The sequence below is a fragment of the Balaenoptera musculus genome, chromosome 19 (assembly GCF_009873245.2).
Source record: "Balaenoptera musculus isolate JJ_BM4_2016_0621 chromosome 19, mBalMus1.pri.v3, whole genome shotgun sequence".
NCBI lineage: Eukaryota > Metazoa > Chordata > Mammalia > Artiodactyla > Balaenopteridae > Balaenoptera > Balaenoptera musculus.
The window spans coordinates 33,431,100-33,457,910 of NC_045803.1; the positions used below are offsets into that span (position 1 = coordinate 33,431,100).

The window sequence follows — 26,811 nt, forward strand, 5'->3', positions numbered from 1 at the left end:
CTTACCTGGTCATAGTTATCCTGTCCATGAAAGAAGGGCTCCTTTCGAAAGATCATGCTCGCTAACATACAGCCCAAACTCCACATATCCAGGCTATAATCATACATCTGAGGAAATAAAGACAACCAGTCAGTCAAGGGTGTTACAAATGTCATTTTTCTGATCTGAGTTTCTAGGTTTCTAGTCTTCAGTTGACCTCTTCAGATATTTTAAAATTCAAAGCCAAAAAAAAAGTAGCTGAGAAAAGTCCATAATTATCATTTTGGGGCAGAATAAAGACTGGATTTTATTTTATTTTATTTATTTATTGGCTGCACTGGGTCTTCGTTGCTGTGCGCAGGCTTTCTCTAGTTGCAGCGAGTGGGGGCTACTCTTCGTTTTCGTACGCGGGCCTCACACTGTGGTGGCTTCTCTTGTTGCGGAGCACAGGCTCTAGGCACACGGGCTCAGTAGTTGTGGCACGTGGGCTCAGTAGCTGTGGCTCATGAGCTCTAGAGCGCAGGCTCAGTGGTTGTGGCACACGGGCTTAGTTGCTTCGTGGCATGTGGGATCTTCACGGACCAGGGATGGAACCCTTGTCCCCTGCATTGGCAGGTGGATTCTTAACCACTGCGCCACCAGGGAAGTCCAGAGTCTAACTTCTTGAGCCAGGCGACAGATTCCTGGGAATGGTACCCAAAAGGTGGCAAACCTTTTCCCAAAAAGTAGTGAGGTCGTGGATGGTATGTAGGCCCAGTTCTGTAGCTGTTTTTTTCTAAATTGTCTCCCCAGGAACCAAGATCATCTACAATGATCCTGGATACCTTTTGTATCAAAGGCTGGATTTTAAATGTATCCAAATTGACTAAACAAAAACCAGGAAAAAGAAAAAGCCAGGAAAAGCCCTAAGCAAAGGTAAAAAGAACCCAGAGGTGCTTCACTAACATTTTACCTGATAGTCCACAAGGAGCTCTGGTCCCTTGAAGTACCTGGAGGCTACGCGGACATTGTACTCCTGGGCAGGATGATAGAATTCCGCCAGACCCCAGTCTATCAGTCGCAGCTATAAGAACGACAGAAATAAAACATGTGAAAGGAGTGTCTCCAGATGCCTGTGTCTTACAACAAGGCCACATCTAATTAGATAACAATTATTCGGCCACATAAAAAATGTTAGCAAGTGCACTGGCTAAAAAGATACACTTTTCAGCAACTGCTAAGAGGTCATTTCTAGAGCAGAGCACTTGGAATCTTACTTACTTTTTCTTTTTTAAAATTTAAATTAGCCTGGCTTATCATTCTCTCTAGATCAATAAAGCTTAAGCTTGTCTTCTGCCTCCATACCAGCTGCATGTGTTAACATACCCCCTCATTACTGATAGCTTTCATTATAAGCTCTAGTCATAACAGAAAAGGTTGGGGACATGTGCCCCACTCCAGGATTCAAGCATTGCTCTAGCTTTTCATTAATCTAACACTAGCTGATTCATTTACTCACCAGTCAGGGACAATCAGAACTGAAAATAGAAAATTGGAGGGACCCAGGTATACTTTTAAGGCCAGGCAGATTGGTCTGAGGGTCATTAAGAAAGGAAGTAAAAATCACCAGCTGTAGTTTCTGTCTTGAGGCCCTCCAGAAAATCATGACCAAAGTATAAACAAGTGACTACAGTCAGGGTCAGCTGTCTACTCTTCTTGTGTACTATGCTTATGCGAAGTAGAAACCAACACTGGAGACTAGAGAAATAACAATATCACAAGTCTGCCAAAGAAAACAGCATGGGTCTTCAGAAACTACCTAGGTACTGGCCAGAGTTTTGACTGGCCCTAAGCCTTCCAATGAAAGGCTTTTCACTGCCTGGCTGTAATGGTACCTTTTTCTGTTGGTGATCTATCATGACATTGTGAGGTTTCACATCCCTGTGCATGATTCCCTTGCTGTGGCAGTAATCCAGAGCCTATTAGATAAGAAAGCACAGAGAAAAGTAAGCAAACCCTCTACCACCCCCCAATGCAAGCATATTCTTTTTATTTTTATTTTTTTGATTCTGAAAGCTTTTATTGAGCACTGTCAAATTTGTAAGCTTCATAGGGATGGACATCATATTTATAAATGCCCTTCTGTAAGTGCTACCATAGATGTGAAATTCTTGCCCTTAATATCATCTTTGAAACTGTTAAACTGAGAATTCTGTTAACATTTTAAGAATTGGCATATTGTATTACTGCAAGATTTGATTTTCAGCATCTGCAAGCATATTCTTATTTGTTTGTGACAGCTTGATCTGAATACAGCCTCTCAAGGGGCAGCCTTACTATCTGTAACAAAAGAGAAAAAACATGCTTCAGAAGGCACCCCTTGCTCTCTGAGCACACTATGCTGGCAGCTGGTAGAAAGGGGGCTGTGGAGAGGACACCAAGGGCTATGATGAAGGTTTCTTAAAAAGGGGGAATGATATACTTCTTTAGGCACTCCTCTCCTACTTGTAGCTGGTAGCAATACATCAGCCACCTGGATTTAGAAATCATACATTAATCTGTTGGTCTAATTTGATGTGTTTAAAACCAGATCTAGGAACCACACTGGAGTCACTTCTCATATGAGTTCAACGACATGAAAAGAGTACATGTGGACATGAAGAATGACATCCAAATATATCTGCAATATGACTTGTCTTTTAGGTAAGTGTCCTATGTGGGTTTTCTAGATTAACATATATTCTAATATTAGTATTTTCCTTAAAAATAATCCCCGAGCCAGTTGGTCTTTAAGAATTATGTTATGACTCTACAAGTCAATGATTTTTTAGTAAATTCCTCAAGCTGTGCCACCACTACCACAATTCATTTTTAGAACTTCTTCATCATCCCAAGAATTTCCTAAGCTTAAGCCTGCCTGCAGTCAGCCCCCAATCCCATCTACCTCCTACCTCCTTCCTTCCTTCCTTCCCCTCTCCTCCCAACCACTGCTCTACCACCTGTTGCTACAGATTTGCCTCTTCTGGACAGTCATCAAATGAAACAATACAATACACAGTATTTTATCTTCTTTCGCGCAGCATACTGTTTCTAAGATTCATCCATGTTGCTTTTTTCCTTGCTGAGTAGTATTCCATTGTATAAGTATACTAGTTGATAGACATTTGGTTTGTTTTAACTTTCTGGCTATTGTGACTCATGCTACTTATGAACATTCATGTACAAGTCTTTAAGAGGACACACATTTTCATTTCTCTTGGGTAGATTCCTACGGGTGAAGTGCTACGTTGTATGTACGTTTACATTAAGCTTTTAAAGAATCTGCCTAATTGTTTTCCAAACTGGCTGCACCATTTTACATTCCCATCAGCACCATGAGAGGGTTCCAGTTTCTCTATATTCTTGTTAACACTTGTTATTATCTTTCTGATTACAGCTGTTCTAGTGGGTTTGATGAGGAATATCATTGTGGTTTTGATCTGTATTTCCCTAATGAGTGATCAAGTTGCACATCTTTTCATATACTTTTGGGCCATCCCATATCTTCTTTGAACAAATGTTGATTCAGATCTTTCACCCATTTCTTATTTGGGTTAAGTTTGTTTTTTGTTTTAAACAATATAAAACTTTGCTCCTAAATCTCCCTTTTCTAACACAGTAACTATTTTCATAAATTTCAATGTTGGGCCCTTTGGCTTGTCTTAAAAAGCACTTGAAGCCTACATGAGGCCCATAATATACTCCTTGAATAATGACAGCAACCCATAATTGTATGGTACCTACTATGTGCTTGACACTGAGAGCTCTTGCAAGGTGGAGTTTTCCATGGGACAAGATTAGGGTTTCTCGATGTCAGCACTGTTGACATCTGGGACCAGATAATTCTTTGTTGTGGGGAGTGGTCCTGTGTATTATAGGATGTTTAGCAGAATCCCGGGCCTCCACCCATGAGATGCCAGTAGTGCCCCTCCAACTGTGACAACCAAAAATGGTTCCAGACATTGCCAAATGTCCTCTGAGGGACAAAGTTAGCCTGGTGGAGAATCACTGGACTAGACCAGCAAGGGCACTGTACCAGGCATCTTTAAGTGGGAGGGAATATATAAGCCAGAGAATGATCCATAGAACCAGCATTCCAAGAATAAGCAAATTTTGCTTTCCCCAGACACAAAAGAGTATACAGTGTACAATGCTTTTCATATGAAGGTCAAGAACAGGCAAAACTGAACTCTGGTGGCAGAGGTGAGAATATGCTCTATGCAAGGAGAGAAACAGTCTATATTTGCACTGTCCTACATGGCAGCCACCAGCCACACGAGGCCATCGAATGCTTGAAATGTGACTAGCGTGGCTAAGGAACTGAATTTTTTATTTTACTTAATTTAAATAGCTACCTCCGGAAAGTAGCTACTGTATTGGACAGCATAGTTCTGTGTCAATGTGGGTGAAGGTTTCACACTTAAGTAAAATCAAAAAACTATACCCTTAGGATTTATTCATTTCATCTGTGTAGGTTCTACTTCAATTTAATTCTTCTCTTTGTCTTGTTTTATACCAACAGTTGTAGCAAGATTCCACAGTGGCTCTGTGGCAGTGCTGCAGAGAACCATGGCTCCTGAGGACACACCTCCCTAAATCTGAATCAGGAGCTCAGACTTGGTGGGAAGCCTCAGCGAGTCACTGAGCAATCACGCTGCAGCCCTCAGCCTAGTTCCTTCTGCATTTTCTACATTCCACCTACATTTCCTCTCTCCCATCCCTGTTTTTTTTTTTTTTTCTTTTCTATGAGAATATTTAGCAAGTGTTGATTCTGTTATTTTGCCTGGTCTTTGTCCAAAGGAATAAACTAATTAGGACCACAGTACCTGAGGTGTGAAAAATACCTGACGAAAGCAGAGGCTGGACAAATACAGTAAGGGAATAAATTCTTTTGCCACTAGTCAGATTCCCTGTGGAGTTACTGACTGCTTTTAAATTCCTTGGGGGAATTATCTCAATTTAAAAATCTGATTGTTTCTGACCATTAAGCATGAAAGAGGTTTTTCAACTTTCATCTGGGGCTCTGCCTCATTAGCACAAAGTATGCCCCACCGCATAGCTGCTACCCCCAGAAGGCAGAGAGGACATCAGACACTGCCATCGGAATGACCAGCCTGTATCACTGCGATGCTGTTACCTGATCTAAGGACAACTGCCCTAGGTTATATATCTTACCTTTGGTGTGCTAGCTAACCACAAAATCTTAATACCTTACTTAAAAAAAAATAACCAACTGTGAGATTTGGATTGCTGCTCTCACGGAGTGAATGCCTGGGATTTTCTGAGAAGCCCTAGGAAAAAGACTAGCCTGACAGTTCAAAGCACTGCAAACCTCTGCCCACCAAGGCCTTCCATTCTAGCCCGGAGGGGATATGAAGAAAGGTAGAAAGGTGTGATAAACCAAGCTCTACTTTCTTCATCTTTCTGATCTTAATGACAAAGAAAGACCCATTCGCCATAAGAGTGAATCCACCACCTTGGCTCGAATGATAAGTAGTTTGTGTAAGTGCTTGTAAGAAAACACACTGACTTCACGTAAAGCTAGTCCTTCAAATTCCCATTCCTTAAAGCCTAAGCCTTGATTTAACTTGTATTTTCTTCGAGCAGCTGTTCATAATCCCATCAAAACTCCATCCTGACAATTTTCTTCAATGATACCAATACCTTAGACACATCTATATTCTTTTAGAAGTTCTTAAATTGAGACCCATCCATTCCACCCTATAACTTTATGTAATGCTGTATGTATATTTTTACATGCATTGGCAGCGTGGGGCGGGGGGTGGGGTTCATAGCTTTCATTAGATTCTTAGTGATCCATGACCCTAAAAAAACACCGTATTCCATTTTAAAAACCTTTTTAGAATTCTTTACTTAAGCGTTTATCTAACCAAATTAGAAAAGATCACTCCTCTGTCAATCAATAACACTTGAAAATTTCAGTCTCCTAGAAGGTCCACCCATCACCTCTCCTTGCATGTTAAGGTTAACCAGCCGGGGCTAAACGGGTGGGTTATCTCATACAAGAAGGGGACTATGAGAAATGGCAAGAAAAGGACGGCCGTAAAATGCCCACCATCCCTGTATGCATGTCCTTCCACGATGTGACTTCAATGCTCTGCCCATGAAAAGCGGAGTCTACTTCTCCACCCTTTGATTCTAGGTTTGGCCACGTGACTTGCTTTGGACAATAGGGCATCAGCAAACGTGACACAAGCAGAGGCTTGAAAAGTGCTTACATATATCGAGGTTTGCCCTCTATTGCTCTTAGGACCTGATGAGACCACCATGGGAAGCAGCCCAGACCATCCTTCTGGAGAATGAGACCTCAGCTATTCCAGCTGCCATCCCAGATATGTGAATGAGGCCATCCTGGACCATCTTGCCCTAGTCAAGTTGACCCAGACCAAAAGACTCACTCAGCCAACCCACTGAATTATGGGAAATAATAAATCATTTTTAAAAAGTCATTAAGTTTGGGGTGATTTGTTATGTAATGAAAACTAGTGGTAAGTATTAATTAAGCAGCAAAAACAAAACAAAACGAAAAACAGTAAACAAAAAAACAAGGACCAACCAGAGTTATGTTCTAATCTCTGGTATAATGTCCCCAGTACCACTAACTTAGCCATTTTTCTCAGTTCCACTGAAGTTTCTATGTAAAGATTCCACAATGGAGGCCTCAATGTAAGTTAACCCCCCACCCCAAACCAAAAAACACCACTAAATTCTCTGGGTATCAAGAAATATTCTTGAGGTCTCTGTGTCCTCTCGAAAACTTCTTTAATGAATAATCCTGAAAAATTTCACGGTTTATGACTGTCACTTACTTTAAGTAGTTCATACATATAAAACCGGATATCAAAGTCTGTCAGGATCTGGTAGAGTTGCTGAAACAGATTTCAGAAAACATTAAGTTAATTTAGTCTTATTGCATCTTGTTATCCAAAGTTGGTCATTATTCTCTGTAAACTTAGTCACTGAAGAATCCCAGAACTTTTTACTACCTGATCTGGAACAAATGAGGACAAAGACTAAAGACAAGGGTCTAACACTTCGGTCTTCAGAAGAAAAAACGAAAGGAATTCCAAGGGGAGAAGAAAAAAACCATTTACACCAACTTGGATCTTTTAAAAACCTGTGTAATGCTCCATGATTACAACACCCACAATTACATTATTATGAAGTCCAAATTGTCCTCATATTCTTACTGAACTTCAAACAAACTAACCCCACTGCAGCACCACAGTTTACTTTAGAGAACCAAGTTCTGAGCAGATAGCAGAATCTGAAAAACTTCATCAGCCCACATGGTAAGATGATGGCAAGACAGTCTGTTCATGAAACCCAAGGAAAATGAACTGCTATAGCATTTGGAGACGGCAAGAGACTTCAAAAAAAAATCTATAACCTCCACTCCCTCAAAACCAATTCCAGGCTGGAAAAAAGAACACTTCATTGGCAAAAACTGATGGAAGCTAAAGACGTAAAATGTTTAGGGGGGAAAAAAAGGAGTGGTGGAGTGAGATGTTTAAAAAAAAGGAAGGAAGGAAGGAAAAAAGGAAGGGAGGGAGGGAGGAATGGATGGATACCAGTTCTGAAAATGATTACAGGCCTAAATGACATACCAATGTAAGTTTTCATAATTGGTAATCCAAAGACCCACTCACCGGGAGTTTTGTTTGTTTGATTTCAATTTCTAAGAGACGGAGTAGAATTTACACAGCCAGGTTCATTTAAATCATCACAAACCCCCATCAGAAACTATATTATTATTTTAGACAATCAATTCCAAGTAAAGCTCTTTCCCCATCAGTCCAAGCAGCACCTTCTGTAAAATTAATCAGTACACCTTTATTTAACCTATTTTGTTTCTCTCTTTACTGGAAGACTCAAGCCATGCAGGGAATCTCTCCAAGGAGCACAGAACAGCGTATACAATGTGTTTGTGTAAAAAAGGAGGGGAAACTAAAACTACACATGCATATTTGTATCTGCAAGAATGACTTTTCACTGTGTACCGCTTTATATTTTAGATCCATGTAAACATACTACCTGTTCAAAAAATTTTTTTTACGAAAAACAACAGATTTACCAAGAATCGAATCCAACATTTTCGAACACCAGGACCCTTAGCCTCTTTCTCAAATTTCCCCTTTTCAGTAAGAGTAATTATCCCTCCAACTTAGTAAGAGTGTCTGATTTCACTCATGGCACTGCAGAAAATGAACACATACTTTCCAGTATACTGGTGGTGGCTTGGAGCTGCTCCACTACTGGAGGCTGACCCTGCTTGGGACTGAACCGCGTTTAGGCCCCATGGCATGAACGTGCCACCACTTCGGCTCCTGAGAGACTCAACTGCGTAACAGCTTAACACCCAAGTGTTTTGTTCTCCCCCAGCTCTGCATAGCAAGAAAGGCTTCTCAGCAGCACACTGACAGTCTGTATGTACAGACACAGGCCGAAGATAACACCTCTTCGGGTGCCAAATCAGCTCTTCCTCTGAGAGCTAAGGAGATGACTCCCAGAGACTGTGCCAAGTTGAACCTCAAGGCAATAAACAGACAATGAAAGTGAAAAGGGCATTTTCTAGTAACCCTCAGAGGGCTAGAATATTCTATTTCCAGAAAACAAACATGGGCTATTTTATTATTTGGACCTTTATCTGCGGAAGGCTTTCCTCTCATACCATGCAGTATCTATCCCAAGCATCCACGTGAGTATTAAGGCATAAAAACAAATGTCCTTGGACTGCCAACACAGTATTTACAGCTACTCTAACCAATATCAATTTTACGTAACACAAAAAACACTAGCTGACTATAGCGTTTAGGCCTAATACGTTACAAAGTCCTGAGTGACAGGATGATACTCACTTTCATTTTTCAGGAGCTCTGGGAAGGAGGAGACCAAACTACACTTGTAACATTTTACCACCCGGGCCTGAAATTCAGGACTCACCAGAGTCCAGGGAGTAGCTTCCTCCAACCTTTGTAGCTCTTTCTTCACTGCAGCCCCCAGGAGTTCCCCACTCTGACCAAAGAAACCTGTCTTTGCCACCTCTGTTCTTCCCTCCCCCAAATCTAGAATGCCTGCCCCTCCCCCTTAGCTGGTAAAGTCATAACCATCCCATCCGGGTGCCACAGAGCCCACAGTGGTCTCTTCCTTCTCTGAACCCCCAGGCTATTCACCGTTCTCTGGGGCGCTCACAGGACACCGACAGCAGCAGCGTCCCCAGAGTTAATGTTCTGCATTCGGGTACTGGTGGTGAAGTTGTTCTCAGGATACTTTCTCACTCTGCTGTGAACAACAAGAGGCTTCTTCACCTTGCCCACACGCCAAGAGCCCCAGGCCACCGCCCCTGCATATCGAGGCATATGCATGCTGGGGAGGAACGGATGCCACAGCTGCTGGCAGTCACCGATTTGGTGATTAAAGATCTCTGAACTTTCCTTCCCTCAGGCATGTCAAGGGTCCACCGTACAACTCTGTCTGTGGACAGCAACTCTGTATTTGCACAGCAGAATAACATGTTTTATATAGCCCATAACACGTGTGGCAATTCTGTGCTTGTACACAGAAGGCAGTCAATAAATGTCTTTGACGATGCTCACTAGTCAATGGGACAAAATTAAAACTGTCCTCAAGAAACAGAAGTACTAAGATTCCATGACAAATTAGGAAGGGAAATTTCACAAGAAGCACACTTCTCCTCCATTCTTCTTAGTCAGCTACGTGGAGAACATCCTTAACCGACCAACTGCAAAATGTTGTCAGGAAGTTAGTTTTATTTACGTTTTCATAAAGTAAGTGACTTACCAAAAACAAAACAAGCCTATACTTCCCGGAAGATTACAAAGGTGCTGAGAATGGAACCAAACTAGGATTGGTGAATAGTTTCTAAGTCTCAAACACACTGGCATTTCCCTAGAAGTCAGTTATACTCCAGGACTATTCAAAGGGCCCAAGGTAGAAATCTCCTGGGACTTTTTTTTTTTTTTTAACTTTGGGTTTGTTTGTTTGTTTGTTTATTCATTCATTCATTTATGGCTGTGTTGGGTCTTCGTTTCTGTGCGAGGGCTTTCTCTAGTTGCGGCGAGCGGGGGCCACTCTTCATCGCAGTGCACGGGCCTCTCACTATCATGGCCTCTCTTGTTGCGGAGCACAAGCTCCAGACGCGCAGGCTCAGTAGTTGTGGCTCACGGGCCTAGTTGCTCCGCAGCATGTGGGATCTTCCCAGACCAGGGCTCGAACCCGTGTCCCCTGCATTGGCAGGCAGATTCTCACCCACTGCGCCACCAGGGAAGCCCCTCTCCTGGGACTTTTAATTAACCTCAGAAGGTCCGAGAAGAAGAATGGGAAAAATGCAATTTGACCAAAAGAATCAGTGCCTTCTTGGTCTAAAACCAACATCCAGAAAGGAATGGCCACAAGTGGGCCTCACTCATGCTGTCTACACACAGATAGTTCTTTAGGCTCCAGTCGTGGTGCAGCTAGATTCCAAGGCCCCGTCCTAACGACTGTCATTCAGGAGGACTTCTCACTTTAAGAAGGTTCCCAGCCAGATGTGGGAATCACCAGCACAGCAAACTCTCACGCTGCACACATAGCTTGCATATTCCCTGCCATACACAGCTTGGTCTATGTCCAGAAACCAGTGGTCCCCACGTAGGGAGAAGAAAAACTGGGGCGAGTGCGAAATAAAGTAAAAGTGAAAGGTGCTGAATGCAGGAGGCACCCATTTTATAGCACTGTTCACACATAACCCCAAGATTCAGAATGAAACCAAGGGCAACATTTTTAGAAACTTAAGGAAGCAGAAAAAATCATTAATCAAGAACATCAAAGTTACTACAAATCACCCGAAAATGTCTTACAAAGAAATGACAAAATAATGTCAGTGATCTATAAATAAAAGTAAATTTTGTTCCCCCAATTAAGGAAACTTTATTTAGTCTGTGAATGCACCATCTCCACATCAGACCCTAACAGCATTAACAAGGCCTCAAGATAATCAGGTAGTCAAGGCCTAATTCTATGTGAATGATATGAAATTTTCCAAAGATTAATATGGGTCTACCATCTTCTCAAGATGGAGCCCATTTGGGATGTCTTAAACAATTTTTAAATGCCCAAATGATATATATTTTACTTAAAATGTATACTTATTTTTACTGATACTTTTCCAAAGGCATAGAAAACTGAGAAGCATGTCTCAACAAAAATCTCTTTCTACCTAAAAACAGTACCTTAGCTTCCTTGAGACAATTCTGAGTTTGGGAGTTTTCTATAACTATTCATTCCAACTTTTAGAAACTGGCTTTTCCTATTCATTTGCTTTCAAATTTTGTCTTTTGTTCCAAGTATCACCATGTATCTTTTATTATCGTTTTGACATATACGAAGCATAACTGATGATTTTAAGGAGAAACTGACCAAACCAGTACCACTACCACAAAATAAAATATCAAGGGAAAAAATTATCAAGGCCATAGAAGATCTGAAAAAGATTTAAATTAACAAGCTTGATATAAAAAAATGACTGTGTACCAAAGCCACAAAGCAACCATCAACAAATTCCAAATAATCAACATTATACAGATGTTTTCTGGACACAGTGCAATCAAATTAGGAACCAACTAAAAGAATCATTAAAAAAAAAATAGGGCTTCCCTGGTGGCGCAGTGGTTGAGAGTCTGCCTGCTAATGCAGGGGACACGGGTTCGAGCCCTGGTCTGGGAAGATCCCACATGCCGCGGAGCAGCTGGGCCCGTGAGCCACAATTACTGAGCCTGCGCGTCTGGAGCCTGTGCTCCGCAACAGGAGAGGCCGCGATAGTGAGAGGCCCGCGCACCGTGATGAAGAGTGGCCCCCGCTTGCCACAACTAGAGAAAGCCCTAGCACAGAAACGAAGACCCAACATAGCAATCAATCAATCAATCAATTAATCAATAAAAAAATAAATCTTTAAAAAAAAACAAAAACAAAAACAAAAACAAAAAAATACCAAGTGGATCAGGAATGGACATTCTCAGGACAATAATTACTGGGAAACTTTTGAATATAAACTCTATACTATATATTAGATGGCATTATAATATAAATATTAAATTTCTTAAGTGTACTAACAGTATTGTGGTTATACAGGAAAATGTCCTACCTAGTTCCAGTGATGGCATATTTAAAAGTGAAGTATCATGATGACTACAACTTACTTTAAGATGACTTCAACAAAAAGAAAGACAAAGAGGGCAGGGTTGGGAAGGGGTGAGAAATAACTACAAATGTGGCAAAATAATAACAGCTAGTAAATCTAGATAATGTAAGGGTATTAACTGTGCTACTCTTTCCAATTTTCAGTAGATTTTAAATTTTTCAAAGTAAAAGATTTGGGGAGAAAAACCCAAATCCACAAGTTTGGAATCTGTACTTGTAATCTGAAAACTATATAGAAGTGAGTTACATAACCATGGAATGTAGCTACAATGATGCTTGGGGTTGTATAGACTTAAAGCACACTTACTACCAATCAAGAAAGACAGAAACAAATCAAATGAGCTGATTTCAACTCAAGAAGTTAACAGGAAAAAACAGTGAAAACCCAAGAAAGAAAATAATTAAGGAAGAAAGAAGAAAAGTTGGAACAAAATAATTAAGACAGGCGCAGAAACAGAATGAAATCGAAAACCTAACATAAACTCTCTGAGCACAAAACCAAAAGGCAATTCTTTGAAAGCATTAATAAGAGATCTCTAGCAACACTGATTTCTTTAAAAAAAAAAAAAAAAAAGAGAGAGTAAAGGTACAAATAATATTACAAATGTAAAGGAAAGCATAATTAGAGACATATTAAGTTTTTAAGTCCTAAGAGAATTCTATTAACAGCTTTATGCAAGTATAATTTAAAGTAGACAACTTTAGGAATAATTATCCAAATAGACTCAGGAAGAGATAGAAAACCAGGATAAAACTTTAACCAACAGTATGTTTTAAAAAGGAAAGTGTAGTTCAAAGTCTCCCCTCCCCACCTCAGAAGATACCTACTACCTAGATCATCCCTATTTTATATAAACTTTCAGAGAATAGAAAGGAAAAGCTATCTAACTTATGTTATGAAGTCAGTATAACCTTGATACCAAAATCAGAAAGACTCTACAATAAAAAGAAATTACAGATAAAAATTTATTATCCATTGTATCAATAAAAAATACTGAAAAGAACAGGCTGTGTCACTGTCGATTCATCCCTGATATTTAAACCAGGGACAAACCTTCTCTGGATGATACCTTAAAACCAGTTATTAATACACTTAACAGTAAAATTTAAAAAATAAATAAAAACATCCTTTCCTAATAAGATGGACACAGGACAAAATAATAAGCCTGAAGGACACTGGACAATAAATCAACTGATTTCCCCACTTATGGCCTGTCATACTATCTGGAAAAAAAAGTAATTTTCCTGTTATGATTTGCTCTTCCTGATATTTAAGATATTTTAAGTTGACTAAAATGGCATCGTTTGAACATTCAAAGGGGACCTACAGTTTAATAACATGGCAGAACCAACCCATCCTACCTCTGTTTCTTCCCAAAGCTCCTCTAAAATAACTGTAAGACGGACTTCCCTGGTGGTCCAGTGGTTAAGAATCTGCCTTCCAATGCAGGGGAGGCAGGTTTGATCTCTGGTTGGGGAACTAAGATCCCACATGCCAAGGGCAACTAAGCCCACGTGCTGCAACTACTGAGCCCACACGCCACAACTAGAGAGAAGCCCAGGCGCTACAACGAAAGATCCCACATGCCACAACTAAGACCTGACGCAGCCAAATAAATAAATAAATATTTTTAAAAAACCGTTAAGAGGAACAGGGGGATTTACTCACAATGCTAAGAGAATGGAAGAGACAACAAACTTTGAAGCTATAAAACAGATGTCCAGTTGACTTAGCAGACCAAAAAAGCTGAGAATTCTCCCAACATTCTGCCAGTGGAGGGGGCCCAGTAGCAAACACTTCACAATGAAAAACTACAGAAAGGCTCAAGAATTGGTGACCCCAGGTATCACTGAAAAAGGGCAAAGAGATTGAGCTGAAAACAGGAAAATGAGTTTAAAAACACGACACTGAAAAGGGGGAATTAAGTGAAAGTCCACATGGCACTCCCTAGAGCTCTCCTCAACTTGAGGCTACTAGGGCTGCCGGCAGCCAGGCTTGCATTCTTGAGACAGGAGCTGACAATCAGTAATCAGTAATTTCATTACTCTACAGAGGGAGCAGACATTCAAAAACTGTGACATTTCAGACAACTGTAGCAGAGACAAAACCCAAAAACACCCCCCCCCAAAAGGAATTTGGAAGGAAAACAGAAAAAGAGATGAAGAAGAAAACATAATGGGAAAAAAACCCCACATATTCTCAGTGAGAAAATAGAAGATATTACATAAAACATAAAAGAACAGGATACTATTTTTAAAATTCAGAGAAGAAAATAGAGTGCCAATATATGAAGTCTAACATTCGAATGAGTTCTAGAAAGTGAGAACAAAGAAGAAAGGGAAAAAAATAAAAGAACATTAAAAATATTTTTTCAAAATGGAAGGACATGGGTTTCTAGACTGAAAAAGCCCAGTAAGTCCCCAGAACAAAGGATGAAAGCAACCTGTATGAAAGCACATCACTGTGAAATTTCAGAGACTGAGAATAAAGAGAAAATACTAAAAGCTTTCAGAAGAAAAAAACAAAAAACCCAGATTACATATAAGATGAAACCAGAATGGCTTCAGTGGTAATAGTGGTAACAATCTCTTCAAAATTCTGAGGAAATTATTAATTACAACCTAGAATTCTATATCATGGCAAATGTATTAATTGGGAGGATAAAATAAAGATGTTTTCAGATATGCAAGCCTCAAAAAACATCAATTTCCCATGACCCTTTTAAAGGAAGCTCCTAGAGAATATATGCCATCAAAACATCCTCTTTGTAAGAAGTAAGATTTCTCTAAGAATTAAAAACTGATCCTCTGTATGTTATTAAATCAACAGAACAGCTGTCAATTTAAGAAACACAAAAATACTGAAGTGAGGGACTTCCCTGGTGGCGCAGTGGTTAAGAATCCACCTGCTAATACAGGGGACACGGGTTCCAGCCCTGGTCCAGGAAGATCCCACATGCTGCGAAGCAACTAAGCCCATGCGCCACAACTACTGAGCCTGCACTCTAGAGCCCATAAGCCACAACTACTGAGCCCACATGCCACAACTACTGAAGCCCGTGCACCTAGAGACCGTGCTCCGCAACGAGAGGCCACCGCAATAAGAAGCCTGCGCGCCGCAATGAAGAGTAGCCCCCGTTTGCCACAACTGGAGAGAAAAGCCCATGCACAGCAACGAAGACCAAATGCAGCCAAAAACAAATAAATAAATAAAAATTAAAAAATAAAAAATACTGAAGTGAAATTTTTACATCTGTGGCTAGGTAACTGGTAAAAATTCATTAAGGAAGCAGAAGCACTGAAACCTGAGGGATTTCACTATGAAGTTCCATTAAGACCAGCTTTTAAACTTTTGCATTAGGAAAATGTTTGGTTTCACTAAAGCTTATTTCTTAAGAAACACATTTCCAATCATGGACATGTTGATAAACCTCAGTTGTTCATAGCAAAAGTGTGATCAGTTACGTATATCAGCACAGTACTCTACCAGCTAAGCACTGCTCTGCTAGTTAATGAAAAAATTTACATCCCACTTTTTAGAGTTCACCTTTAAGGAGTCACATCAACAAGGAAACTTGTTACAAGTGGGAAAAGCCATCCAATTGTCCCTCCATATTTGAGGATTCAACCAACTGCGGATTGAAAAAAAAAAAAATTCCATAAGGTTGAATTTGCTGTGCTCCACCAACTATTTACATACCATTTACATTGTATTAGGTATTACAAGTAGTGTAGAGATGATTTAAAGTATACAGGATGACGTGCATACGTTACATGCAAATACTATGCCATTTTTATTGATATACAAGGGACTTGAGTGTCCTCGGGTTTTGGTATTCCTGGGGCTCCTAGAACCAATCACCAATCACCAATCACCAATCACCAATCACCAATCACCAATCCCCTATGGATACCAAGGGATGACTGTACTGAATATAAAACTTGCTTATTGTTTTGTAAGTCATAATATCCATTTTTGCTTATTTTCACTAATTATTTTAGAGTGATTACCAAAGAAAAAGTAAATGTGAGGATAAGATTCTTTTATTTTCACCCAAAAGCATCACTCCCCATAGCATCAACTTTCAACTGCTGATTTGGTTTTGTCCTAACTTCCATCACAACAAAATCACAAGCCTTTCATACACTGACAGAGAATTATATTCACCTAAAAGTTCTCTAAATGCCCCTAAAAATCAACACCACTATTTGCTTTTATATTGGTTTTCATATTACGCTCTACCATGTCCAGTATGCCTGGCTCCTTATCAGAAGGTTGCAGTGTTTGAACAAAAATAAAAACAAATTCACGAAAAACCACGCTTTTGGAACACTTTAAAGTCTAAATTAACATGCATTATAAACATAAGAAATGTAAATAACCCAAAATAGGGCTTTTCTAAAGCACAGTGGCTCTGTGTCATCTGCTTTGTACACAGTGTGCATGAATACACATGCCATCTGATAGCTTGAATCCAAGGTACTATACTGACTTGTTTTCCACACAAGTCCTGTATCCATTTATCACTTCCTATCAGTAATATAAGATCTGTATGAAAATTAAAGTTAACACCTACCTAAAACTATGCTGTCTACAACAGGAGCATTATAAATGAGGCATTAACTTAGACCCAGCTCAGCAGCTCTCCCCAGAGTAAGCAAGGCAGAGAGTGATGAGAAATTTCACCTGTGCAAGAACCTAACCACTTTCTGCATTCTGTACTAATGCTTTAAGGAATCCAATGTTTCCTGCTCTCACCAATGACCTTTCCCGGCTCCCTTGTGTTCCAGAGTATCAAGAGTACTTATCGCCACCTCCCCACTCTCCATTAACCCCATGCCAGAAAGAAAAAGTATATACGCACCTTAAAATCTGTATTATTGATATATTCAAATACCAAAGCTGGTGTCTTTGACTGCAAGAGAGAATATTAATGCTTTGTAAGTTTCAAACAATAAATGTTAATTTGCTTCTGTTGTACTGGCCTACCCCCAAATCCCACTTAGATGAAAGAGATTCACTCATCAGGGAGAGCCTATTAAGAAAGAATCCTCTTGCAATTTTAAGTTTGGAATTTGCTTCAAAACAGCTGGGGATGGTGGTTGGTGGGAAGTGGGTGGGGTATAGATGAAACAAAGTTGGCCACAAGCTGATTAACGTGAGCTGAAGTTGGGTGATGTGTGCAGGGAGGTTCATTATACTATTCATTTTATTTTGCAAATGGTTGCAAAATTTCATAATAAAGGTTTTCTTTTTGTTTTTTAAGAAGAGTTGTATTCTCTGACCAACCTGTCAGTGGGCCTGGCACATTATGTGAAGATTTATACTCTTCAGTGTTCCAGGTTGCCAACTACAAAAGGAGTGTTAGTTTTCATCTTGGGTTAATGAGCCAGATGCATTTTACAGAATTATCATGGGTCTTGGGAATTTATTACTGGTCTTTTTAGGATCCAAAAAAGTCTATAATTATCAATAAGGTAGAATGTGAAATTATTGCCTTGGCTAGGGACAATAAGAGAATGTCTCACGTTACAAAGATGTGTTTCCCCCACAAATCATATAAAATCCAGTATTTTTGAGTACTATAATCTTTAATGCAATGAGTACAAAATGTTCAATATTTCCTTGTGTAACTACAGATATTCAAAAGTCAGGTTTACCTAAGTAAGGTAAAATAATGCTAACTGGCAGTAACAAGCTTTCAAAATTGAGAGAAAAGCAGGGGCTTAAAGGATTATAGGAAGAAATAAAATCATCTTGGAAATCTTTACGGCTGTGAAGTTTTGCTCAAGGAAGCAAGTAAAAGTTACCTAGGAAATAGGCCACAGTGCATGCATGCAAGTCTTTGAGCAAGCAGCAGACCTGGTGCAAGGATTCCTCACTAGCCCAATGCTGAAAGTTTCAATAAGACCACCAGATCTCTCTATAGGCTGGGAGCAAGCCTGTCCCCCTACAAGTTAGGGGATGAGGGTTCCCTATTGGTTTTCATTCACCTTGATTTACTTGCGTTACGTACCATGTAAAACACATACATGCTTTAAGTAACAAATTACAAAAATAGTAAGACAGGAATCATTAAGTTCTGTTAACTTAAAAAAAAAAAAAAAGCAAAATGAAGATGCTCTAGGTATAAAACTACATACTGGCCCACACTGCAGGCCATTTTCAAGGATTATGTAGTCCAGAGTTAGTCACTGTAAAATCAATCTGAGTTGATAAGGTTGGGATACATTTTTAATGCCTCAGATAGAATCCAGCATACAACCATCCTTCTCGATCTTTTCAGGGTCCAAAAGGAAAAACTTTTCTTTTTTTCAATTCAATGATACTGTGTAATCTTGGGCAAATTACTTAACCTCTGCAGACTTCAGTTTTCTTATCTATACAATGTGACAATGTGGACAATAATGTTACCCACCCCACTGAATTGTTGTGGGGATTAAACCACATGATACCGTTAAACACTCAGAACAGTGCCTGGCACACAGTAAGCATTCAATGCATGTTAGCTACATTATTATGAGGATGTCTTTAGCAGATAGAAACAAAGACCTACTTCTTAAAAAGCTATCATGGGAGAACAGGGAAATAGTTGAGGTAGAACAGGTAAAGAACAGAAATTGAATGGGAAGCTTGGCTAATCATAAACACTTAAGGTTAAGTTACTCCCGAGGAGGAGAGAAAACAAAATTAAACAGCACATTTAAAATGGCTAAAAATTAAGCATTTTAACAAAAATATTTAAATTGCATCTGCATATACAATGTGAGCCCCGATGGTGGATGCTGAATTAAGGACCAGTATGAGAAACAGCAAGATAGTGACCTCAACGGGTCTGTGGGGCTGTGATCTGTTCAGCTCTCTATGGCAAGTGTCCACATGGAGACACTTCCTATTTCCTTCTATAAACCCAGATTTTCAAATGTCAGGCTTACTTAAGTGACGTAAAATAATGTTAATTGGCAGTAACGAGCTTTCAAAGTTGGGAGAAAAGCAGGGCCATAAGGAAATATTCAGCAAATGTTTGTGGGCCAAATCAAAATAATGAGGTAATAAACCTGGGACAGGGATTTTTTTCTACATAAACTTTTAGGTTCCATAAAAGTGGCGGTGGCTATTTTATCATTGGGCCACCATGATTTTTTCTGGTTTTCAAAATCAGTTAGTAGTAAAGACAAACACAATCATTCCCACTATATTATAATGATGTTTCTCATTATTTTCAGGTTTTGTGACATTGGCAGACACACACACACAAACTCTCTCCCGCAACCACCAGGCACCTACCACAGGGTCCTTCACAGTGTCAATCAGCTTAATGATATTTGTTCCACCACGAAGGTTCTCCAGAATCTTAACCTCTCGTTTTATCTTCTTTTTCTTCACTGGCTTAAATACACAAGAGTAATCAGAAGTAAGACTCCTTTGAAGTTAATAAATAAAACTTTAAAACAATGTTTATATCAAATGGATATTGTACTATCTTGCACACTGTGTTATGCTAAAGGCCATGTCTAAATTAGAAGAAAATAAAAGAAAAAAAAGAGATAAAATGGGCCTGCTCATAAGAATCAAATAATTCATGGACTCATATAGCTTATGTGTCAAATCTTTAAGTAGTTACATTTAGGGCATATAAAACTTTGAATACCCATGTCATACTTTAAAAATAAAATGCTTACTAGATAACTAACTGCCAAATGGAAAATGTTACAGCTCTGAACAGCTGTCTATCATGCACTCACAAATGGAAAAACTGAAACAAAATGGTGAGACACCTGCTCTTCCAACGGGTTGCATGTAATTTTGTCTTCTAGGAGCGAAGACCAGTTCACTGACATCAAGTTACAAACTTGTTTCCCAGCTGCTGGCTCCCATGTCCTGTCTGCACTCCCATTTCCTTAATATCTAGAATCTGAAATCAGTTCAGAGCTAGTAAAACTTCCCAAGAGATCCCATTCCTAAAGAAAGAGATGATGGATCAGCAAAGGAGAAAACTGACCTCTGACACAGCAGTGACTGAAAACTCCCGCTACCTACTAACCTTTCAATCTGTTGGACAGAAAAATCAAAAACCTTAATCAGAAATACTAGCATTATACATGTTATTTCTTGTCTTAAATGGGCTAAAGAGTTTGAAGAAGAATAAAAGTAGTTCTGGAAAAATAAGCATTATCATAATCAATCATGCTTTATAAAGTACTTAAACAGTGACTGGCATATAGGAAGCAGTCAATAAATGTGAGCTTTATTATTTTCAAAATTTTAGTTAGTAATAAATCATATTTCATCCTCACAAAATTCCTATGCAGTAGACTCAGGCAAGTTGAGCTATTTGCCCAAGGTCGCACAGCTAATTCTAAAAAGTGGGGGCAGGATTCAAATCTAGACAGTCTGACTGTAGGCCTCACTCTTAGCCACTGCGCTTTCATTTCCCAAGTGTGGCTATGGAAGAAACATAACTGAGGAAAAGGAGTATTCCACCACTGAGACACTGTTATAAAAAGCACAGGCAAAGAGAGTCCAATGGATTAGCCACGAAACAAGACTGAAAAAGCCTTGTGTGTATGTGGTGGTGGTGGTGGTGGTGGGATGGGGGGAGATGTAATATACACACATGCCAGAGAAACCTCTTGTTGGTCACCAAGCTACAGCTTTGAACACACAACAAAACAGAGAGATTATGAAATACAGAACAACTGCATCACCTGTAAGAGGGTGCTCAATTGAGAGACTGGAATCTGGCTGCATTCTTCCAAGCCAGCTGCCACAATCATGGCCACTCCACTTGGTCAGGGTTTTCAGTAGAATAGATCTGGCTACTGTGGTTCTTCCCCACGTCCACTTAGGAATTTTACTCCTTACTTCCCTTTTTCATAATTACAGAGCTCAATATTTTGGGAAAATGAAGCACTTGAATATGAAGTACAACTTGGTCAGAAAACAGCCAGAGAAGGATATACTACAAAATAAGTAGCCTATAAGCTTCAAAAATGTCAATGTCACGAAACACACAGACTGAACAACTATTCCAGTTTAAAAAGATGACAACTGAATATAACACATGGTCTGGGATTTTCCTTTGCTATAAAGAACATTATAAGGACAACTGGCAAATGAGAATGAGAGCTGTAGATTAACAGCACTGCATCAGTGTTAATTTCTGATTTTTGATCATGGCATTGTGGGTTATGTAAGCAATTGTTCTTGTTTTTAGGAAACAGAGGAAATTAGGGATGACTGCAATTTCCTCTCAGGCACTTAAGACATGTAAAAGAAATATAATTATTTATATGCACACACATACACATCTATGTGTATATATATATGAGAGAGTGAGAGAGAAGAATAAAACAAATGTCAATATTTGAGAAATCTGGGTGAGAGATACGGGAATTTTTGCAATTTTTCTGTAAGTCTGAAATTTTGTTAGTAAGTTAAAAGAAAAATAAAAGCTGGCTATCATATCTAAAAATTTAGCCAACGATACCGGTATATTCAATGTAAGAAAATTCTAGAGTCAATAGTCTAGAATTCTAGAGTCACTACTGGAAAGCAGTTACACATCTGTGGGAGTGGCAACAGAGGGAGAAAAACACAACAGCCAGAAGAAGCCTGTGTTCACCAAAATCCCTCTTCTCCCTCTAACAGTAAATTAGTACAGGGGTAACCCATTAAATAAGTTGCTCCTATGACAATGCCCCATATAAAGCCTTGCTTTGTTCTCCCGTTATTCAGCAACAGATCAGGCAGGTACCCAGTTCCTGGACAACCCAGCTAAGATGAACATATTTTTCATTATGTCTAAGGTAACTTATAGAGCACGTGAAGCATATTTTTTTGCCCAATTGTCACCTGTCCAATAACTTCCCAAACTAGAGACTGGGGACAGCAGGACAATTCTGAAGTGGCACAATGGAGTCACACTGCAGCTGGAGTTCTCACATACTGACAAAAGACAAAGAGACTGTAAGAAAAAGGAGAGTGCTGTACAGCTCAGGACACTCCCCTCCAAAGCAAGGGCACCAAGTCTCTACAGGACCCAGGCTACGGGTAACTCCCTTTAGCCTCAAGCTCACTCCTCTGAACCTAAGAGATGCTCCAGAAGCTGAAAAACCAATGAGCTCCTAGGGAGTGAAAGCAAAGATTTAAAGTCTATAAAAAGAATTGAAGAGAAAAAGTTCGGATTTATATGGGAGGATCCTTGCATCCGAAGGAAAACAGACCATGAATTTTTATAGAAATAAGGATGCTCTGACCCTCTAGCCCACTGTCTGCATTCATTCACCGTCACTAAAGTGGAGAATACATTTCCATCACAATCACATCATTTCACATTTCATCCTGCATGCTAGAAAAAGTCCCTGTCTCACCTAAGGTTCATTTATTCCAATTCAGAGAATATCTGGTTCTAACTGAATCAGTTTAGCTGTTTAACAAAACAAAAAAATTTAAACTCAAAGTCTAGTAGATAAAATGGCAAAAAGCTAAAAAAGAAATTAAAGTATTAAATCAAGTTTCAATAATAAATTAATTTTGGCACACACCTAGAGAGAATATTTAAAGGGGAAAAACTCATTTAAAATGTTCTGTGCATGAGCTCTGAAAAGAAAGAAAAACAGATTTTTTTCAGAACGTTTCTGCTCACAGGCGAATTCAGGAGAATTCAGGAGAACCTTGTTCAATGTAATCCAAGAGTAAGGTCCTTTTTCTCTTTCCCTATTCACCAACATTAAACATTTTAAAACAAAAGACCAATTTAGTATTGGCTGCTTAGAAAGACAAAAGTTGATAAGGCCAGTAATCTGTCCTATTTATTCACAGCAGATTTTTAAAAAGCCAGATCTGAGAATGATTTCAATTACCAGCATTTAATTGTGACTGAATTTGCAAAGTAATGTCTACCAAAGGCGTAAGAATTATGACCTCAATAAATGCCAGCAAATGTTAATAGGCAAAGTCCTGTTTTAATTTCTTTCCAGGCATAACTGAACTGATAAATTCAAGGAAGGCAGGAATATAGCTCAGAACTTTCAAATCTGGGATTACTTTTATTCCACTACCAAAGCAACAACTGCCCCACTAAGATTAATTTCATCACCTGCAATAAACAATTACAATGTACAATGGTTGTCAGGAATGTAGGATAGAGTAGAAAGAAAGCTCAGTCTGGATGATGGCTTTTATTTTATTACCCTGATAGCATCTCTAAAATCCATTACGACTGACCTAAATATAAACATTATCTGAGCAGAGCAGTGTTTATTTCTTCACAGCAAATTTGCCCCTAATCTTTCAGCTCTCGTCTTCTCAATTACATTATCAACGTCTTGAACTGTTTATTCTAGATTAAAAAAACATTTTTTATTTAAAAATGTGAGGCACATAGCAGGCCTTCTGAATCTCATGGAGAAGATGGTACAGTCCTTTCTACTACTGGTTCTGCTCCCTGAGCAAGCGATCAGGATGAGACTTGGAAGAACTGTATGGGTTAAAAAAGTATAAAAACACTTGTTCTTGTGGTGTCAAACAAGAAAGGAAAGTAACATTTCACTTACGCATTAAACATGCTGCTGTGGATACAAACCAGAGAACCCAAGTCTGGGTCCCTATGGCTCTCTGGGCTTTCATCTATCCCACACTTCAACCAGCAACCCTCTGATGTCAAATATTTCCCTTCAGAAGAATAACTCCAAAAATCATTGGAAACAAATTAATTCCATTTGACTTCCAGTGAGTGTTTGGCCATCTTTCCAGTACAGTTCAGAACATCCAGCAAATGTCCTACTTGTGCCCCTCACATCTACCAAGACTCCATGGCAGGGACCAAAGGTCGTGAACCTAGTGCTTCTGCCCCCCACCAGCCATGGAACCCTGAGCAAACTGCAGGTTCCCCTGGGTTTGTAAAAAAGAGGCTGGGTTCTAATAATACCTGCACTCCCCTATCCTGTGACTCTGTTTCACAGGTTAACCACACTCTCAATGTCTGACCCCACAACCACAATATTAGAAACAGCACTGACTAGTTCACAATTTTTAATTTTTTTTTTTTAATATTTATTCATTTATTTATTTGGCTGTGCCGGGTCTTAGTTGCAGCACGCGGGATCTTTGTTGCTGTAGGCAGGATCTAGTTCCCTGACCAGGGATCGAACCCAGACCCCCTGCATTGGGATCGTGGAGTCTTAGCCACTGGACCACCAGGGAAGTCCCCAAATTTTTATTTTTAATACTTTAATAATACTCTTTTTAACACTTTTTATACCATGAGACGTGTGTAGAAACTAGAAATCACCAAAAAATTTAGATAAATTAGTATTAATGTCTTGTTTCAGGACAATGATGTCTTGGCACACTTGCCTAATAAAGTAAAAGGAGGGTAAAAAACCTAGCAGCTGATGAAGTAGAAATAAAGGAGAAAGCACAGAGCAAACATCATTTTGATATAACCTAAACAGCCACCCGCCCACTAGGAAGCCCACTATGAAGTAACTAAAAAAATCTGTAATCAACAGTCATCTCATCCTTCTTTTAACACTACCTCCTGCAAGTACAAAAATTTAAATATACCTACAAACAAGTAGGCTAAACATGCTGAAAAGATAAACTTGTATTACCATCATTCTTTGTTTGAAGCTTGATAATTATTTCTGGGGGGAAAAAATGGACAGCCAAGCTCTTTGTATAAAATAAGACTACCGGGCTTCCCTGGTGGCGCAGTGGTTGAGAATCTGCCTGCCAATGCAGGGGACACGGGTTCGAGCCCTGGTCTGGGAAGATCCCACATGCCGCGGAGCAACTAGGCCCGTGAGCCACAACTACTGAGCCTGCGCGTCTGGAGCCTGTGCTCCGCAACAAGAGAGGCCGCGATAGTGAGAGGCCTGCGCACCGCGATGAAGAGCGGCCCCCGCTTGCCGCAACTGGAGAAAGCCCTCACACAGAAACGAAGACCCAACACAGCCAAAAATAAATAAATAAATAAATAATTTTTAAAAATAAAAAATAAATAAAAAAATAAGACTACCAACAGGAAGCCTAATATGAGGATTTCCAGTCCTTGCAGCATGGGTCCAAAAGCCTGCACATTTGTTTTTTAAAAACTGGTATTGCTCTTAACTTCTACTTAGAAAATAGCAGTTGAATTTGAAGGATCCCAAGGACTCTAAGAAGAGATGAAATCCATACATAGGTGATACTCACAAAGTGCTATAAGTTGTCCAAAATGGCCAAATGTTTTTATTTCTGTCTATACCTTCCTAAGAGGTCTACAAAGGAACTGAAAAGTTGACTTTTCAAAATCAAGATGAAACCTCAGGCACAAAAGTGGTTTTCTACCCTGCTATATTAACCCTTACCACCCCCGCCCCCCATCCTCGGCCTTTTCTCCTCAAAACAATTTCTGTCAAAAAAGATATGACCTCCCTATTGATTGGAAAGTTTTCTTTGAAGATTTCAGACTCAGGATCTCACTTCAGCATAGACAGAAACATTTTGCTCACCAATTTCTAAATTCCTAAAACCTCTTAATAGCCCCAATATCTTCTCATCACAAAAATACTGAGAAATCTACTGATGTAAATTAAATGATATAAAATCCCTCTGTGGTCATTCATCATCCAACCATTGTCATATATTGAAAAGGACTGGATGGAATGTTCGCCAAAAAAGCAGGCAGCCCCTGTCCTCAAGGAATGTACCCTCTGTCTCAGTCACAATGTGCACATCAATATATAATTCCTTCTTGAAGTTGAAATACAGTACGCCTAGATGAAAAGGAAGCTTTTTCTGGATTCCTTCAAATTATGAGCAACCGGCACTCTGTTAAGGAACTAATTTCCTGTGGCCAAGCACCACAACAGTAGGTATTAGTCATAACTTTGACTTATCTGAATAGGGGCACTTTACTGAGTAAAGACCCTATTCTTTTTAAAAAACAATACTTTTAATCTACTTTAATTCAGCCTGTCAGAACGAGAAAACCCAACAATACCATTAATAGTTTCTTACTCCATCCATCAGACAGAACAAAATCTGGACAGAAATGTCACAGGGCTTTGAAAAACAGAAAGTGAGTGTAGTTTTCACCAGTGGAAACAAGGTGGTTCAGGCTGCACTCTGAGAAGAACTTGTGTGGAAAAGATACAAGAAACAACACTTCATTAGCTAGAGCATCAAGGGGGCCTCCCAAGTCTTATTCGAGAACACTGGAACTTACTCTGTGCTCAACGTTAAGATCTTATAACCCAGTGCTAAAATGAGCAGTAAGAAACAGGAAGAAATAGCAAACAGGAGTTCTGGCTAAGGGTTATTTCAACATGGTGATGTGAGATATGCTTCTTTGTGCCTACATTTATTGTCGGTTAAAAATAACCTTCAGCTTCCATATTGGGTTCCCTAAACATATCCTCCGAATCTTTAGAGCAGGGGAAAAGCTATCCAGCAACTGAGGCTATGAAGCTCTCTACAAGGATGACTAAAGGGCAACGTGATGCTTCCCTAAATGAATGTACTGTTATTTACATGTACACCTGAATGTTGTTCCTTTTCAAAAAAGACACTACAGGAAGTTGCACACTTACTCTAAAAATGCTACC

General features: G+C 39.5%; 1 protein-coding gene across 2 annotated transcripts in view; it reads right to left on the reverse strand.

The window, feature by feature from the left end:
• Window positions 1-26,811, reverse strand: part of CSNK2A2 (casein kinase 2 alpha 2) — a 38,980-nt gene that overhangs the window by 9,639 nt on the left and 2,530 nt on the right. For both annotated transcript variants that reach the window (XM_036833808.1, XM_036833809.1), the window contains exons 3-8: window positions 19,505-19,606; window positions 17,082-17,132; window positions 6,828-6,887; window positions 1,854-1,937; window positions 932-1,042; window positions 6-107 (exon numbers count right to left, since the gene is read on the reverse strand). In XM_036833808.1, the coding sequence (XP_036689703.1) occupies window positions 6-107; window positions 932-1,042; window positions 1,854-1,937; window positions 6,828-6,887; window positions 17,082-17,132; window positions 19,505-19,606 (510 nt within the window). The remainder of the gene's footprint in view (window positions 1-5; window positions 108-931; window positions 1,043-1,853; window positions 1,938-6,827; window positions 6,888-17,081; window positions 17,133-19,504; window positions 19,607-26,811) is intronic.